The 18,331-nt window shown below is 39.6% G+C and overlaps 1 protein-coding gene across 3 annotated transcripts in view; it reads right to left on the bottom strand.

Annotated features, from left to right (window-relative positions):
- IARS1 (isoleucyl-tRNA synthetase 1) overlaps window positions 1-18,331 on the bottom strand; it is a 112,607-nt gene that overhangs the window by 34,917 nt on the left and 59,359 nt on the right. For all 3 annotated transcript variants that reach the window (XM_063347595.1, XM_063347594.1, XM_063347593.1), the window contains 6 exons: window positions 17,812-17,885; window positions 17,269-17,463; window positions 12,397-12,483; window positions 11,680-11,763; window positions 6,282-6,429; window positions 3,157-3,277 (listed from right to left, as the gene is read on the bottom strand). In XM_063347595.1, coding sequence (XP_063203665.1) covers window positions 3,157-3,277; window positions 6,282-6,429; window positions 11,680-11,763; window positions 12,397-12,483; window positions 17,269-17,463; window positions 17,812-17,885 — 709 coding nt within the window. The remainder of the gene's footprint in view (window positions 1-3,156; window positions 3,278-6,281; window positions 6,430-11,679; window positions 11,764-12,396; window positions 12,484-17,268; window positions 17,464-17,811; window positions 17,886-18,331) is intronic.

Below are 18,331 nucleotides of genomic sequence, written 5' to 3' on the forward strand. Positions count from 1 at the left end.
TACTTGTATCAAGCACTTTAGAAAAAAAAAGAATAATAAGGCTTACTGTATTTAAACACCGAATTTTAACCTCCTTTAAAACACATAGGATTATTTTCCCTACCACTTTTCATAATATCTTCCCAACTATCTTCCTACCTGCCCTATTTATTAAAGGGCCCAAATCCCAGAAGCTTCCATTATAAAAAATAAGGTTTACTGGAGAAACTATACTCCTATTCAATAGCTAATAATTCATTTGGATAAGCGAGTTATTATCAAAGTGGGGCTACAGCAGCTGCAGCTGAAGATGTTACTGGCACACATCTACCCAACTTGCAGCACTTCTGAAGAGAGCGTGTCTACACCTCCAGGTTTGGGCACCTATTAAACCAAGAGATGATACACATCAGCAAAAGTCCTCTTACAAATGCATACGTGTCTTGTTTCAACACATTTAACTTTTGCCAGTTTTCCTTAAATAACTGAAATGACACTTTCTGATGTGTTGTCTCCTTTTCTCCAACAGCGTATGTTCCAGGAAGCCAAAAGCTCTCCCCAAGCCAGGCTTAGCAGAGGGTTGTCACACCGTTCTGAAGGTTTGCCAGGCTCTCTAAAGCACCCCCAAGGTGGAGTGCGCACAGGTACGGTCCCCTTCCAACCCTCCGTCAAATCAAGTGAGGTCAACACTGAACTGGCAGGGGCTCCATTTGGGCTGAAACACTGCCGGCCCTTCAAGCTACTAGTAGAAACTGGGGCAGAATTAACATAAGTTTTACTTAATGAAAACATTTTTCTAGAGGCAGGCAATCAATGTAAAGTTTAGCGGCACTATAAAATACGCTTGATTAAATGGCAGGAGCTAAGCTCAATTGCAACATTTTTCTGGTTAGTGGTGTCTCCTTGCCATTTAGAGTCTCCAGCCCGCATGTTCTTACGCACAATCACACACACAGGTGCAGAACAGCACGCTACGGCGCGGACTGGGCCTTTTCTTTGACAGATAGTGCCCAAATATCACCTCTGCTTTAGACATGGCACAGACAACGTATTTTTTTTTTTATGCATCTTGCAGGTAGCAGAGTTGTATGGCATTAGTTGGTGAACGCAATCATTTATTTCTGCTCGCATCATGCCACACCTAAAAAACAGTTTTTGCATTTATTATTTTTTTTCATCATTAGTATTATTTTCAAAATCTTGGATTCTAAAATGAAGCTTGTGTACTGTATTTATGTCCTTCACCGAGCCTTTGAGGTTATCAGTCACCATTACAATCTTCCCTTGCCTCTTCCTGACATTTTTCCTACTTTAAGTCATGTGAAATAGGAAATCTTAAAAAAAAAAATAATCTCAAACTAGTTTTTTTTTTAAAAAGATTAGCACAAGAGTATCACGTCACAGTACACAAATTTACTGCATCTCATTAATATCTGTCTGACTGAATTCAGAGTTAATGTAGAAAAATAAATTGAAAAACGACATTTATTAATCACTTCCAAATAGGATGCGTCACTCATTCGACGAGCACATCATGTTATCTCTATCTAACACAAGACAATAGCATTTAATACCAACACTACAGTCTTTAAAGTCTTTACATTGTCATTTTCCAACAGGAATGTTATTCTCCTGCTTGGAAGGATCTTCTTGCTTTGTACAGATGTCAGCTGACACATCCCTTTTTATTACCTTTATCTTCCTCTTAGAAACCCAGAGCATTCAAGTTTCTAGCCCCATGCACATCTTCCTGCAAACACTATTTCTGCTTAAACCAGGCCCTAATCCAAGATCCCAGGTACACATTCACAAACGCATTTTCCACTGTCCCTCAAAGTATTTTCCTCTTCACACGCAGCACGTCAACTTGCATAGGCTCTGCATATTTCTGTTTGGCAACACGTGTAACAACACACACCACCACCAAATTTCAAGGACAAAACTTCTAGAAAGAAGCCACGTTTTCATCAACAACAGACAGCTTTTATGATATTCCTGGGTTTGGTAGCTTGAGGATTCTTTCTTCCTTTAATGAAATGCTCTCAAATGATCTCACCTGAATTTTGTTATTACCAAAATGACCTGCTTTGTCTGCTGTAGCAAGATAAACTCATCTTGCTGGTCTTGGTGAGAGTGAACACTATGCCAGTCTAAGAGGGGGGAATGCAAGAGACGACTGAAGCAGAGGAGGACTGTCCTGTGTCCTCACAAACTCCGATCTGGCATTTAACTGTTTCCTCATTACTTCCTCATTACCTATTATCCCACTAATACCTTCCTTCCCGAAGCCCAAGCACACCTGCAGGCGGCTTCTAAAAGTTCTTCCAAGGGCAACTTAACATCATGGGCACAGGGAAGGGTTGGTTGTTTATGAATAAAGGGTAACTACAATGGCAAAAGCCACCTTCTTTCCATTATCTGGGTTTCTAGTGCCCTCAAAGGCACCAAAACCTCTCCAAATCCCATCATGACTTTATCTGCAAATTTGTAAGCTTACTGGATCAGACCAACTGCAAGAGCTTCAGGGGGCTCTTGCAGCATCTTCTCTTTGTAATTAATATCGTCTTAATAGAACGCGAGCATTGAGAGGTATTGGATGATGAAAAAGACAACACGCAGGAAGAAAACCAATGCAATGCAATATCCTACCGTGATTCCATCCTGCTGCACACACTCCCAATATGATTGCAAAGAAATCCTCTCTATGGAACTATGCAAGGGAAAATTTATTCCCCTTGCTCATGTACCTCTCAAAATTATTTTATTTAGCTGACTTGAGTGCTGCTCATTTTATCCTTTTTTTTTTTTTACAGCCTCCCCAAATTCTATTTGGTTTCCTTTTCGCTGCTGTCTTTCAGTTGCTATTATAATATTATTAATTGCTCCAAGCACTGCAGAAGATACTGTTACAGCAGGAAGCTACACCACTGAGCTCATAGGATTAGCCGTGACAAAAAAAGCCTCATCACTTTTTGAAGTTTCATGAACAAGCATAGCAAAATCTGTATTAATGCCCATGAAAGCAGCACTCCCTGTATTTTGGTAGCTGATTAAAGATTTCCTTCCTTTTGTCTGAACTGTGAGTCTCATGTGGAATCTGGAATTCTGGATGAAATGGCTAGTTCTCTAACCAAAAATTGAACACCCGTACATACACCCGACCAAACGTGTGCCTACCTGCCATTTCAGCTTTGAAGAACTGAATGAGCGACTGGGTGAAAGAAAGAATCCATTTATCCATGATGTTACGGCTCTCCTTAACTGTGTTCTCATTGTAAAGGAATTCTCTTCCCTCATCCTATCATCAACATAAAAACACAGAACACATTCTTCAGGTCATAAGGGTACACATTCAGACCTCTCTGTTGAGCCACCTGTCAGCCACTAATATTTTGTCACCTTCACTGCGTTATACTGGTTTCCTAAGAGAACATGAAATTCCAGGAACAGCCAAGGAAAACCCGACTCCCGCTACTGCTGATTTCACCACACCATACCTTCAACTACAAAGGAGGCCAGTTATTTGGATCTGTTAAACCAGATAAAAAGTAGTACAGCACACAACGGTGTGCAGTCCTTCCTTCCCTCTTTGCAGCATAAGTCATCGCTTCCAGACACAGGGTACGACTCTTGAATTCACATAACTCTTTCATCTAGGAGGATCTGAAGCATTTACAAGAAATGTACTACAAAGATAAATTCTATTTGGGAAAGGGCGTATAAACAATATATTAATAACTTTTTTAAGAGCATGTGGTAATTTCAGCAGATTAAAACACGGAAGATCATAAAAACCTGAAAAAACAGGCGGAATTTTTAGGCATCCAACAGGCATATAGTGCATTTTTTTGTTGTTGCTTTCCAGAATACTGATGTTTGCACCCATCTGAGAAATTTCCTAACACTTTGCTGATTCTGTAGGGCACTGCAAGCAAGACCAGATGTAAGCACACTTGTCCGTGCCCACAGTCTGACCCTTTTCCGTGTGAATGTTCTTATGACTTGTTGAAAACAGGGTTTGTTTTGGGTTGTTTGTTTGCTGGGGGGTTTTTTGTTGTTGGGGTTGGTTTTTTTGGGTTTTTTGGTTTTTTTTTTTCCAGGTTTACAAACACTATTTAACATCTGGTGTTAAGAGTCTTCGGACTTTCCCTTCCCTCAGAGCCCAGATGAAAAAAAGTCTATTGGGATTATTCAACCGAATAATTATGCATCCACTTAGATAGTATAAAGGAGAAGATTCTTAGGAAAGAAATGCATCTGCACACCCAGAAGTGCCGCAATCCCAGTGTGAGGTCAGCAATCATTTAACCAACTACAGTTACTGTGGTAATTACAGTAACCATAAAATTATTATTAGACTTCATCCAGGACACTGGGAATATAGTTTCTCCCTTGCAGGAGGCAGAAAACAATGACAAGGTTGTTTAAGACTGTGCATGAAATCTAATTTAAACACTATCACCTCCAACAGCACATTCTTTTGCCTAATATGGCGCACAGGAATGGTTTCACTATCTATTTAGAAAGAAAAATTACATCTGCTGAATCACCAAAACTAACTGCTTAAGCACCTGGATTTTCCACTGGGGTCTTCCATTCCCAATTTGGCTGATCTTGCAAGATTTAATGGGATCACAGCAAAAAGCTGCAAAGCACACTTTAGGTAATTCAAAGGTCAAACAGGAAAAACTGAAGTATATTTTTGGGGCAATGTGTAAGTTTGTCTGATGAATGCTGTCTAGGGATACTAAGAAAAGATTTGTGAAATATTAGGATCTGAAGTTACCAGACTTTGTTCCCAAAAGGGGCTGTTAAAAGATAAAACCATTTATTGAAGCAGCTATTTACTGTACTGTTTATTGAAGTCAGCTGCCTTCATTGCTTCAAGTGGCAGCTCTCCACAGTGATGAGTCTGCTGCTGTAATTTCATGTGTAGTACAAGGTTTGAGCTATTTCGCTTGGTTCCCACTCTCCCATAAAAGTCTGCACTAACAAGTGGTAAACTTCTATCATTAATCTCAGTTGAAAGATTAAAATCGGTTTCAACAGAAACTATACAATATGCCCATAAAATCTGCAATTTAAATGAAAAATTACTCTAAGAAAGAAATTTTAATCCTGCTTTCATTCTGAAAGTGTAGAAACTCATGCCACTCACACAGCATTTTTTAGTAGACTTCACGTGTAATCTGCAGGTCGAAAGCATTATCACTTTTATGATGATTTACCTTGCTTTCCATTCCATTTCCTTATTTTTTTTTCTAAGTTGTATTTAAATTTAACTTTTAAAAAAATTAACTGCCACGTTATAGAAGGCAATCTTCTTGCTGTGGCTAATGTATTCAGTATCAAGTATTCCCAAGTTAAACATTTTTATGCAGATTCATAATTAAAGTTACAGTAAATGAGTTAGCTCAATAAATTGTCACAGCAGCCACTACTGAAAATAACTTTCTTTTCATTACTTATTTGCAGTTCTATTTGAGTTAAATCTGTGTGCTATTGAGCAATGTTCTCAACGCAGAGAAACTTGCAGTCCAGATGTCAGATCCTCTGACAGCATCCTTCCTGTGATGCAGCCGTGCCCGACTACATGACATGGGGCAACAGCAAAGAAAAAGCAGCAGCAGCACTGAAGGCACAATTGGTGACACCTACTGCCTCCAAACACTGATAAGACAATTACTAGAAACCCAACGAGGCTTCGGATGGGTATTTCAGAAGGATTCCCTCGAGCACATGTGGTACCTGGCTTTTAACTGGTGTTCCCAGCATGGTGACTAGCAGCAGATAATTGCTTAGTACGTATTAGCCCCACAAACTCAAACTCCCTACCTTGTTCTCTAATTTCAAGAATATGAATGCAATAGCATCACATTTATCTCAAATAAAAAGGAATCAACAGCACCCAAATCTGAGAAATTATACTTATGTCTTGACAGTCCCCTACCTTCCACTCCTACTTTCTAGACTATAATATAGATATTATACAATATCTATAGTATATAGATATCTATACAATAATTCTTGGTCAAGAAAAGAAAGATGCAGGGCGATTATAGCCTTATAATACAGGCTACAAACAGCAAATAACACAGAAATTAACAGCAAGTATATACAACCTGATGTAACTTTGAAGCCAGCCTTGCTTTGAACAAGGAGGTCAAGATCAGATGAGCTCCAGAGTCAGAATCCAGGCTTCCCTTCCAATCTAAATTCCTCTACGACGCTAATTCACTCTAACTGTGGAAAGAGCACAAAGCCCCTTCCACTTTGCTTCTCCGTGCTTGAGAGAACTGTACCTTATGTTGGAGGATCTGAACGTTCTGAACAAGAAAGCGATACGCATTGTACCAGGGCAGGAAGACATCCTTCAGTATATCCCTTACTCCTTCCTCCTTAAATCTCAGATTTTCTGCTCTTACCACAGGAGAATTGATCAGGTATAGCCTGCAAAATAAGAAAACAATACTCAAAAGCTTAAAACTGCATATAGTGGTGGAAATACAGTTTAACATATAGCAAACCCCAGAGAGTTGCATAGCGAGAAAGATACCCAAGGAAGCAGTTTCACACTGAGGAGGACAGTATTGTAAGCACGTAACATATGACAGTTTACTTCCTAGTGCTACAGGACTATTTTTACGATACTGCATATGCAATTTGAATTAAAATTCTCCTTTTTACCCTAGAAGTTAATTGAAGTGATAATACACGCTCAGATGCTATCCCAGTATAAAAGAAGCAGTGGATGCATGGAATTACATGGCTTCACTAAGGGCAAATTGGGCCTGACAAATTTGGTGGCCTTCTACAACAGCATCGATGGATAAGGGAAGGGCAACTGACACCATCTGCCTGGGCTCATGCAAAGAATGTGACACTGTCCCACATGACATCCTTGTCTCTGAATTGGAGACGTGGATTTGACGGATGGACCACTCAGTGGATATGGAATTGGCTGGATGGCCACACTCAGAGTTGCAATCAACAGATCAACGTCCAAGTGGAGACCAGTGATGAGTGGTGATCCTCAGGGGTCAGTACTGGGACCATTGCTGTTTAACATCTTTGTCGGCAACACGGACAGTGGGATTGAGTGCACCCTCAGCAAGTGTGCCGATGACACCAAGCTGTGCGGTGCGGTCGACACGCTGGAGGGAAGGGATGCCATCCAGAGGGACCCGGCCAGGCTGGAGAGGTGGGCCCGTGCGAACCTCATGAAGTTCAGCTGGGCCGAGTGCAAGGTCCTGCACCTGGGTCACGGCGATCCCAGGCACAGATCCAGGTTGGGTGGAGAATGGCTTGAGAGCAGCCCTGAGGAGAAGGACTTGGGGGTGGGTGTTGGTTGATGAGAAGCTCAACATGAGCCGGCAACGCGCATGTGCAGCCCAGAAAGCCAACTGCATCCTGGGCTGCATCAAAAGGATGGCCAGCAGGTCGAGGGAAGTGATTCTGAGACCTCACCGTGGAGTACTGTTTCTAGCTCTCGGGCCCCCAACATAAGAAGGACATGGACCTGTTGGAGCGAGTCCAGAGGAGGCCATAAAGGTGATCAGAGGATGGAGCACCTCTGCTCTGAAGACAGGCTGAGAGTTGGGAGAAGGCTCCGTGGAGACCTTATAGCAGCCTTCCAGTACCTAAAGGGGGCCTACAGTAAAGATGGGGAGGGACTCCGGATCAGGGAATACAGTGATAGGATGATGGGCAACAGTTTTAAACTGAAAGAGGGAAGATTTGGATCAGATACCAGGAAGAAATTCTTTGCAGGGTGAGACACTGGCCCAGGTGTCGCAGAGACGCTGTGGCTGCCCCATCCCTGGAGGTGTTCAAGGCCAGGTTGGACGGGGCTTTGAACAACCTGGTCTGGTGGGAGGTGTCCCTGCCCAGGGCAGGGGGTTGTGGTTACAGTTAGGATGATCTTTAAGGTCCCTTCCAGGCCAAACCATTCTATGACTCTATGAATTAGTGCTCATCTTTAGAACGGCACTTACTTTTCGGTAATATTTTGAATTCTTTAGTAATGACCGAGTATCTTCCTGATCAATCTGGTTAAGTTCTTCAGTTATAAAAAGTTTTGGGCCTATTGCAAACATAGGACTAAGGAGCAAGGCAAAGCAGGCAAATCAGAGTAAAACAGTAGAAACTAATGTTTTCAAGAAAAATAGCCCAAGAAGAGGACAAAGGGCATACCTCCTACCAATACAAATGTGCCTCAGTTCCAGAAACAGCTCTAAGAGAGCAAAGCAGAGGATTCGGGTGTCTCTGACCGCTTATATCAGAAGCGGCCCCTCATGGAATCACCTCAGCCAAGGGGGTTCATCCACACATGAAATCACCCTGTCCAGGGAGATCCACCTCCTGTCAGTCTCTCTGAGGCTCACAGTTCCTCATTTCAGAGAGACAGACATGTCCCCCAGCTACCTTCACTGGCTGCAAGTTCACAAAAAATCATTTTTGTGCTTTATCCCATCTTACTCCCTAAACAAATATTCTGCCTATGGAGACAAATTGGTATCTATCAAGTTAACTCAAAAAGAAACCAGGTCTTACTTAAGTATAAAAAAAAAAATTGAATACAAACTTGATTTAGATACACTTAGTTTAGTTTTCCAAACATGAAAAACAAACCAAACATATTTTATTTTAAAGATTGTGGCACTTCTCAATAGACATTTATTAACTCATTTTCTCAAATTTTATCAACTTTAAAAAAATCATGATTCTAAACTAATATATCTCTACAGGCACTTCCTTTAGGAGGCTTTAAAATCTTAATGGGGTTTGACACAGCACATTCAAGAAAACCAGACCATAAATTTTAAAAGAGAGGGCTTCTTGCATAAAAATGAATACATAACAACTGAGGTGCCAGAGTAAACAGGCAGTAATGCAGCACAGAAATCATGGGCATCTTAGGTATTGTATTAAGGAAAAAAAGAAAAAAGAAGTATTTTTAAACATGGTATCTGAATTCAAATTAGAAATTTACAGAACTACAGAACAATTAAGCATGATAATGAAGTAATAAGTCCTTAAATGGAACTAGAATTCATAAATAAATATTTAAACCAAACCTCCCATCACAATTATTTATGTGCTTATTACTCATTATTTATTTCAGTAGTCAAACACAGTTTTGCTCCGAATACGAGAGCTAGTCTGGCCCTAGGGTGCCCCAGGATACTCCAGGCCAGTTTGGGACTTAGTGAGAATAATGACCACTTCCAGTTGCCTCCACTGCTTTCCTCCTGAGGAGGCAGCCATGCAAACTAACCAGAACCATGAAGGATCCACTCAATTGCTCCTTCACACCCACCTCCGCAGCACTTGCTGCAGAATCTATCGTAAGTCTTATAAAATGGCTCTTAGGACGAGAAATTAAAGAAAATGGAGCGCTCTCAGGCTATAGTTTTGGTGCTTTTTTAACATAGCAGCCCCATACTGAGTTACAATATGTAAATCTTAGAAGAATACTAATTTCCTGAATTTGTCCAATGCAAAGACACTTACCCCTATTATATCGAAAGAGAAATAAGGCACACGATAAAGGAAGATTTCTATGCATTTAGTTACACCTAGTAATATTATCCACTGAGCAGAAAATCAAACCTTCTTCAAATCAAGCCAGTATTATCAAGTTTTCTAACAATGTATGAGAAACAATAAAGTAACCTCCTTTTCATCTCTCTAAAACAGCAGTCTGTGACATTACGTTTTTTCTCCTGTGTTTTAAGAACAGATTGAGAAGAGAACGTAACACATCACTTCTAACAGCAATACTTACCTCAGGATACATGAAAGCAAAGGGCTTGTATATCCTATGACCAGCAAAATCTCTTTCTGATATATTTCAACTTTGACAGCTATCCAATCCAAGTCTAAGTCTTAGGAATATTGAAATATCACTGGTTTTGACAATTGTTAGAGATTTCAAGTTTCATGTTACAGGAAGTCTGAAGTTGGGTTGTTAAATTTACTGGGCTGTCATTTCTTCTGTTTGCCCTTTCCATTCAATTCCATATTCATTTAAACAACTTACATCTATATTTTCTGCTGATCTATTTATCAAGCTACTGCTGAGAATACTTCAAAGCTGTAGTTTAAAATATATATGGGTGTACTGCAAAAGCTAAAGTAACTCTGCAGGGAAACAGTGCCAAAGAAAAAAAACCTCAGTTGTAGCTTTTTCTATAAACAGAACACATCAAGCACTTCAGTGAATAAGCAGAGACAACTGAATCGCAGAGCTCCTTCCTTAAACGAACCTAGTCTGCAATGCTTTTTACTCTCTATGTGGGTGTATGTATAAATAAATGGGACATTAAAGAATGAGTACACAGGCAGAAAAATGAATTAGCTTTTTAGAAATAAAAAAAACCATGAATAATGGAATTCTAACTTCTGGTGTTTGAGATTTTTTTGTTTTGTTTTATAAAAAAAGGCAGATTTTTTTTTTTCCAACGGACACATCACCTGCGATTTAAAAAAATCTCCAATATGAGTAACTCAACCCTTTTCACTCATACTGTTCCAGCTACCGATTCACTGATATTCTCCTAATACATCTCCATTATTTGTAAAGAACAACCTTGATCAAATTTAAGAAACCCATCCAACTCTCCACTGTAAACATATATTAAGAAACCCACCCAACTCTCCACTGTAAATATATACGAGAAGATAATTTACGAGGTCTCCTAAATGCTAAAGCTTGAAACAATAAGGAACTTCATATGTTATTTTTTTAAATTATCTAGAACAAGCAACAACCATTTTTCTCAAATAAACAAAACACTACGGTGCACTAAGCTTTCGTTCAGCCCAATCATTACCACGTATAGTTGTAACATACAATTCAATCTGTGTGATAGTTTAAGGTTTTCTTATATATAGCAAGAATTACAGGGCTCTTGAGAAATGCCTAAGTAGTGTACTCCTGCCGTTATTAAAATGTCTTTATTGCACCTTTACCTCAAGGTACCACTTCATGCATGTAGTTAGTGCATCTAGCCAAAGGACCAGGCAACTGCATAATTACATTTATATGTTAGTATAACTTTAATGAAACACTTGAACTGTGTTTAATCTCCATTTCACCAGGACAATTTATATATACACATTAGGCTGCTCCACTTCTGCTTTTCTGGTTTCACTGCTATTAGGTACATACTGTATACTTACATGAACAGAAGAGAAACGCTTTCTGTTTAGAAAATGCATAGCGCAAGCAGCAAACAAACATTTCCATGCATTATACAGTAATCCTTTCCTAAAATAACGATTTAACAGTAAACTAATAGTGTTGTTCTCAAAGATTTTATTCCAATTTTCACTGGGTCAACTCCGACCACTGCAATAGCAGCCAGTGCTGGCTGGAGCAGAAGCACTCCATACAAAGCGGACAGACGTTTTCCGACAAAAGGCCTCCAGTCAGCATGGCAGCTTCAGTCGTTACCAGCCTTTAGGGAGATGTAGAGGGAGGGAGATATAGAAAGTCCAGGCACTGGAATTATTGCCAGTTCTTTTGACTCATCCACCCTTTCAGCTATTTGGCTGCCACAGTGGTCTAGAAGTTTCTAAAATTAACTTTCTTCCTACTGCTAATTGTCAAAACCCCATAAGCAGCCCTCCTGGTACATGTCTGCTACGAACAGAAAGGTCACATATCAGACTGCACATCAATTAAAGAAATCCTACCTTAGTGCATCAGCTCCATAACTATTTACAATACTCATGGGATCAGGATAGTTCTTCTTCCTTTTGCTCATTTTTTGGCCATCACTAGAAAAAAAATCAGAATGCAGGCATAAATTCCCAGAATTGTTGTAATACACAGATAAAGAAAAAAGGCCCTTCAAATCCAGCTTAATTTTTCTGTCCTATTACGTTCTTGGTAGCATGGACATAATTGTGCATAAGGCCATCATTTCGGTACGACTGTTGAACCCACGAGAGCAACTCGGGGAAAAACCAAACAACCCACGAGGCTCCCAAGTTACAAATCTAGGCAGGAAATCTGTCTTTCCTACCAAAGCTGAGGGAAGATGCACTTGTTTTGCATCAATCCCTCCAGCCCACTTGCAAGGCTTTATTTGAAAATAAAGGGAAACAAATATAATTAACTTACTTAAAATCACACCTAAAACTACTCTGCATAACAGGTATCCTTTATTTCCTATTCTTTCCTATTCGGACTTGTTACTCATTTTCTCTCTCTCTCGGAAGGATTAGTCCTGCTGGAAAGAACTCAGTGCAGAGAGCTGGGATGCGTAAACCTCACGCTCACCGATACCTCCCTGACAAGTCTTAACAGCTCCAAAGTCCATTACAGATTTAATTTACAATTGACAGGGACTTATCGGAAATATTCTTTGACTAAAAACCTGTTCAGAAAGACATGACAGACATACCAACCTGGCAAGAACGAGGCCATTCACAATTACGTTCTTGAAAGGAGGCCTTCCAAAAAGAGCAGTGGAGAGCACCAGCAAAGTGTAGAACCTGAAACAAGAGACAATGCAAACGTGACTTTCTAAATACGCCAAGCAGAAGGCTGCACGTCCTTCATCACAAAAGAATTTTTTCATTATGTTCTTCTACTCCAGAAAAGTTAAAATTTAAGTATGTGGAACATTTACGTGGCAGAGACTCAGAAGAGGAGCTTAGCAAAAGCAGATCTTTTTCCTCTTTGTAGCATACTGTGCTGTTTGCTCAGTTGTAATCTACTAGTCCAAGAAGGCTGAAGAATTGTAATAGGAAGCACTAGAAAGGTCGTCAAGAAGAAAATTGTAGCATTTTCCCCTTTAATACAGAAAATACAAGGCAGGAGGGCATTCCTGGCCCCTCCGATGTGATATGTTTACAATACCTGTATAAACTATCTAGGACATTTAAGAAATCCGCATTGGAGCAAGCACAGGCACCTATTGGTCAATATGATCGTATCTGAGCAATTAAGTGGAGGTCCAAAATGACGTGATAATTTCATACTCAGGAGTCAGAACCTTCACCAAAGTAGGTATTTCTGACCTTCTGTAACTGCACTGCTGGTAATTACCTTTAAGAAAAATAACTGGAGGGGGGGCCACAGCTTTCCTGGTTAAAAATGAGTATCACGCTGGCAATTGCTTAGCAACCTTAAAACAGCAGCTGACTATATGAAATCTAATTGATTTAGAATAAGGCACAGGAGGTTATGCCTTAGAACTACGCATTTGCGTGAAGATTTAGTGGAGAAAGACTTCAGTGAAGAAAAAACCAAAAAGGTCCATCTGTATATTCCAAGTAGTTTTTATCAAAAAGCTGCCTATAATTGCAAAAATCATCATTCTTATACTTGAGCGTCCAAAGTTCTGGAAAGGCTGCTGTGTGCATCACTGCACTTATTACGTGGCTTACGTGACAACTCTGAGGCTTCTCTCCCAGACAGGCTTTTAACTCTACAAATCACCTCAATTCACACCGCACAATACAAACTCTCTTTATTAAATCGCACTGTAGTTTTAACCAGCCCTCCTCCACCTGCACAAAAACACATGCACCCAAAATCCCCACCTTCGTTTTTAACCTTCTTAAGAAAACCCCTAAACACAAACATCTGGGCACTTACTCCGATGATCGACACCTCAAGCCTACAAGGCTGACAGTTCATTACAAACGCAGCAGCACCGCGTCAGGATTTCTTATGACGGTACCTCATTGACAAACTCCCATCACTTTCCGCAAACTGGTCACAAATTCTCCTATTGGAGCAAGTGTATTTGCAATTAAAAAGAACAAAGCAGAACCAACTAGGAGAGATTTATTTCAATGCTGTTTGCATTAGGAAAATTGTACAGATGGACTGTGGGCACTGAAAAAAATACATCCAAGAACTTTTCACAAATTTTATGCTATTTGCATTGTCAAACCCGATGAGGCTCAGCAATGAGGTACCTCAGGTGCTCACAGTTACAAGACTGTCTTTGAGATCCTGTGATCCACCTGTTTACACACCATTCTGACAAAACTCTTTCATTCTTTGAAAACTTGTTCTCTCTCAGATTAGCCTTTTTTAAAAAATTCACCTCATTTTCTCTCAATATTGTAAAGGAGTGTCTCTCCGCACCAAATTTTTGAAATATCTTGTGCACAGACACATTTGTTTCTGACAACCTCCACGACTTATCTCTGCTGCTTCATCTTCCATTCACCAAATCTGAATCTGCTTCTAGTTATGTCCTTGAAGATATATAGCCGTCAGCCAGAACAATAGTAAAAACCCCTTAACATCACAGAGACAGACGTCCATTTCTTCCCTCCTCTTCCACTCCCCCCAAATGGGAGAAAGTGTTCCCTCCCTGTTTTCTCCTTTCTTGAACAATTGTGGGTAAATTCATAATCCTGTGGGTAAATTCATAATCATGCCAAAAGCCTTCAGCTGTGAATTCCCTGTACGCCACCACATTCTGACCATGACTATAAATCTCACTGCACCTCCCCATACACAATCAGAGATAGAGCCTTTCCTATCAATCCATCCAGACTGCCAGTCTTGCGACCCAATGACTGCAAGACTTTTTCCTCTGGCCTTAGCAAATGTAACTCAGCTCTTTCTCATATCCATGCAGAAAGTAATCAAAGCCATCACCCTCCTAGCTCATCACCTTGGTCACATTAATTTTCCCCTTGTCTCCCTTGACTTTCTCCCCTACTCTCTCGAGCCAAACAGAAGCCACCAGATCTCCACCTCCTGAGCTTTTCACCCCTACCAGTCCTCGCTTCACGTCAGCTGCAGTCTCTGACCTGACACAAAACCAACCTTCATTCTCGATCTTAACACTTTATACAGAATACTTCAATTAAAAAAAAAATAAAAAAAAAAAATCACATACTGTGCTCTTAACACTTCAGAACACATCAGCTTCTTGTTCACTTAGGCCTTATATAGTGCTATATATTGTTCACTTAGGCCTTATATAGCGCTATATACGTTCATATAGCACTTAGGTTCATATAGTGCTGTCATACTGGCAGAAAGATACACCTGTCTTTTCTTCAAAACATCCTCATTTTCCCCAAGACTTAGGAAAAAGTAACTAAAAGCCTAACAGTTTTAGAATGAGAACTCTTCTTAAGAACAGCCTGAGACGGCTTTACCATTTACCAAAAAAACCCCACGGTGGGAGAGGTATAAGCATCACGTATCAAGGCAAGTGTTTTGATATTCCACCCACAAGCAGATGAGACAGAGTTGAGTATGGAGAAGACTTACAGTTAACTCTGATGCTGACATTAAAAAGCAAAAAGCAATCTACTCCCGATTGTAATGTGAAAGGCTGCATTTGCCCATTGCCCCCAGCACACACAGGAGTGTGCGGGCTCCAGCCGATGCACAGCGGGTGTCTGTCTACAACCACAGGGCCACCGCTGGCGGCGGCCTCAGCTCGGACTTCTCTCGCTATTTTTCCGGGGCCAATCTTCAGTGCAATCAGCAATGTGATTCGGTTCAGCCTACTAAGGAAAGGGAAAGAAGCCGCTTTCAGCAGCAGCTTGCAGGTAGGTCAACATCAGTGAGCTGGAACCACAGGTTACATTTACTATTTAAAAAAAAGAAAATAACTTTATAAATTGGAAACATGATAGCTTAGCAGATCTGGATGTTGCACAGCACTCAAGTTTAAATTAATATCACACTATAAAAAGGACAACTTGTGTAAAAATTACAAATGCATTCTTTAACGGCACTAAAGAGCTTCATTGGAGGCATGTGAGATCAGACTTATCTTTTCATCTGTCATGTCTCCCACACACGCTTCAAAGCACAGCACTAAAAGAAACGCTGCAGTAAGTGTGTGTGATACATACTAATCCACTGTGATATCCTAATCTCAAACAGCTAAACCCTGAAACCTGAAATTGATCATTCCTCCTATATTTTTACTGGAATTGTAACGATGAGGAATAGATTTTGTATCCACATAAAAATCCCAAACCATTTTAATTCTTCTGAACTTTTACAACTCAGCAGGTCCCTTGCACAGCATAAGAATGATTACATTGTAGGGGTTTTTTTTTAATTTGTTTTCATTTTTTTGGCACCTAAATTACAATCAATGTCCTTTTATCTTTATAAAATGTAATAGGGAATATTATAAGGAATATAATAGTCAGCTTATGACTGTGCCTTTTGCATGCATTTTATATATCTTTATCATGTGTTCTTTTGTCTCTTTTCTTTAAAAAAAAGAAGAAAAAAACAAAACCCACACACAAAACCCCCACAATTTTCTAATTTTTTTCAGATAGAAGGAAAGACTTAAAAAAAAAAAAGAAGAGGGAAAACAAAGTTTTTAATTCTCCTTTCATGCACATAATGAACAATGTTGCAGAAAGACTAATACACGGACTCACTAGTATTATGACTTTTCAAGCTATTTTTCTCCATTCCTTCTTCATTCTAACCCTGCACTAGCCTCCCCCGGTCCCTAAAGCACACCTGCTGCAGAGTAAGAAGGTTTTCTCCCAAATAAACAAAACCTTTCACTTTTCTCCACAATGAAACAGGTATTATATGGTATGGTATATAACATTCCATTTTATAGTTAAAATTTCCTAAATTAGCGTTTGTCAAATTAAATGCTGCAACATAGAGTTCACTGTAGATACTGGATCCAACGCTGCCTGAAGAGCAGCAAACATGAACTAGCGACCTGCAAATGAGATCAGTACGTCCCTCTGCTGCTGGGTTTCATGCTACTCAACAAGTACTTAGTTGTACACTAACACCAAAAAGCACCGTGACCAATAAACTGTGATTTATAATTGTGGAGAGCACAAATTTAAAGATCAACACAAACAGATGGCCTAAGAAAGACTACTTGGGGGGTCAGAAAACACAAAAATTCATCCTAAAAATCTGTCGGTTTTCACAGCCAAACTCAGATTTCAAAAATAGAATAAACATTTTAAAATGCCAAAACTAAAACTATATATATGCATGCATTCATGTACGTATGAGAACATTACCCAGAGAAAATATGAGGTTAGAGAAAAATTTTCATCAGTGATTGAAAAGCACTTATCCAGAAAGGAATCAAATAAGCAGATGAAGTTTTCAGTTAGAAAATTTGATTTTTGTAAACAATAAGATCTTAACAACTTAGGGTTTGACTTAAATTTGAATTTATGAAGACAGGCTGAGAGCGCTGTCATACACTTATCTATACAACATTGAAGGATCATCACAGAAGGAACACTGTTAGAAGCAGGGCAATAACATCATAGAGTAAAGTAGCGGAAAATTACCATCCTCGGGTTTGGTCAATGCCTTCAGCAATGAAGTCAGCAGGGAAAGCATCTTCAAGTTCTTTCTTGTTTTCAAATGGATAATGGACTTGTGCGTAAGGCATGCTTCCACTCTCAAACCAGCAATCAAAAACTTCAGGGACCCGGCGCAGTAAGCCCTTGCCACAGCGTGAAGGGATCGTTAGGGGATCAATACTACAGGAAAGAAGATTGACAAATTCTAAGCAAAAACAAGAATTAGCACAAAAAGTTAACGTTATGCTTGCACATTAGGTGTGACAGGAGTTCTGGTTTTAATGATTCTCAAAAAGGCCAGCATTTTCTTTGACATTTTTTTCTAATTTAAAGTTATTTTAGAGTTTTTTTTGTATTAACAGTGTCCAAGACAGAAGAGAGGAAAATTTATACATGTTAATCCCAAGTCCTCTTACTACCTTTCTATTTTCCTTAAATCTGTTCCCCTGGTTTTGGGCAAAGAAAACTAGTATTTTTTATGTCTACTCGGCTCTTTTTAATAACTAGTTAACAGCCTCTGTGACCGACCTTTCTCGATGGAGATCAGTGACTTTCACTCCAGACAGCTCTTCCAGTTCTGCCATTGAACCAATACACACCACCTGTAAGAGACATGCAAGAAATTTAGTCAGTTGTTTGCAGGCAGTAGCCTAGGTTTGTAGGTCAGTCAGGATCTTCTAAAGTAGCTGAAAGAGCTGAAAAGCCAACAAAAATTTTGTACAAGGTCTCCTTCTTCAATCTAACAAAGCAGCGAATGATACAATTGATATCAGAATAATTCGAGTCTTCGAAGAACAAACATGTTGTCAGATATCAAAAAAGGTAGGGTTTTGTTGTTTGGGTTTTGTTTTTTTTTTTTTTTTCTTCAAACAACTGACAACAGAAAACACCTATGAAAATTCGAGGATCCTGACTTTTATACAGATAGGAATTTCAGATCCCAAGTTCCTCTTCTGAAGCTAAGGTAAGCAGCTAAATTGCTCATAACTGAGTATAAGTGTTGCATCCCAGGTACACTAAACTGTTCATATTAATGGCATCTTATTTA

The sequence above is a fragment of the Chroicocephalus ridibundus genome, chromosome 10 (genome assembly GCF_963924245.1).
Source record: "Chroicocephalus ridibundus chromosome 10, bChrRid1.1, whole genome shotgun sequence".
Taxonomy (NCBI): domain Eukaryota; kingdom Metazoa; phylum Chordata; class Aves; order Charadriiformes; family Laridae; genus Chroicocephalus; species Chroicocephalus ridibundus.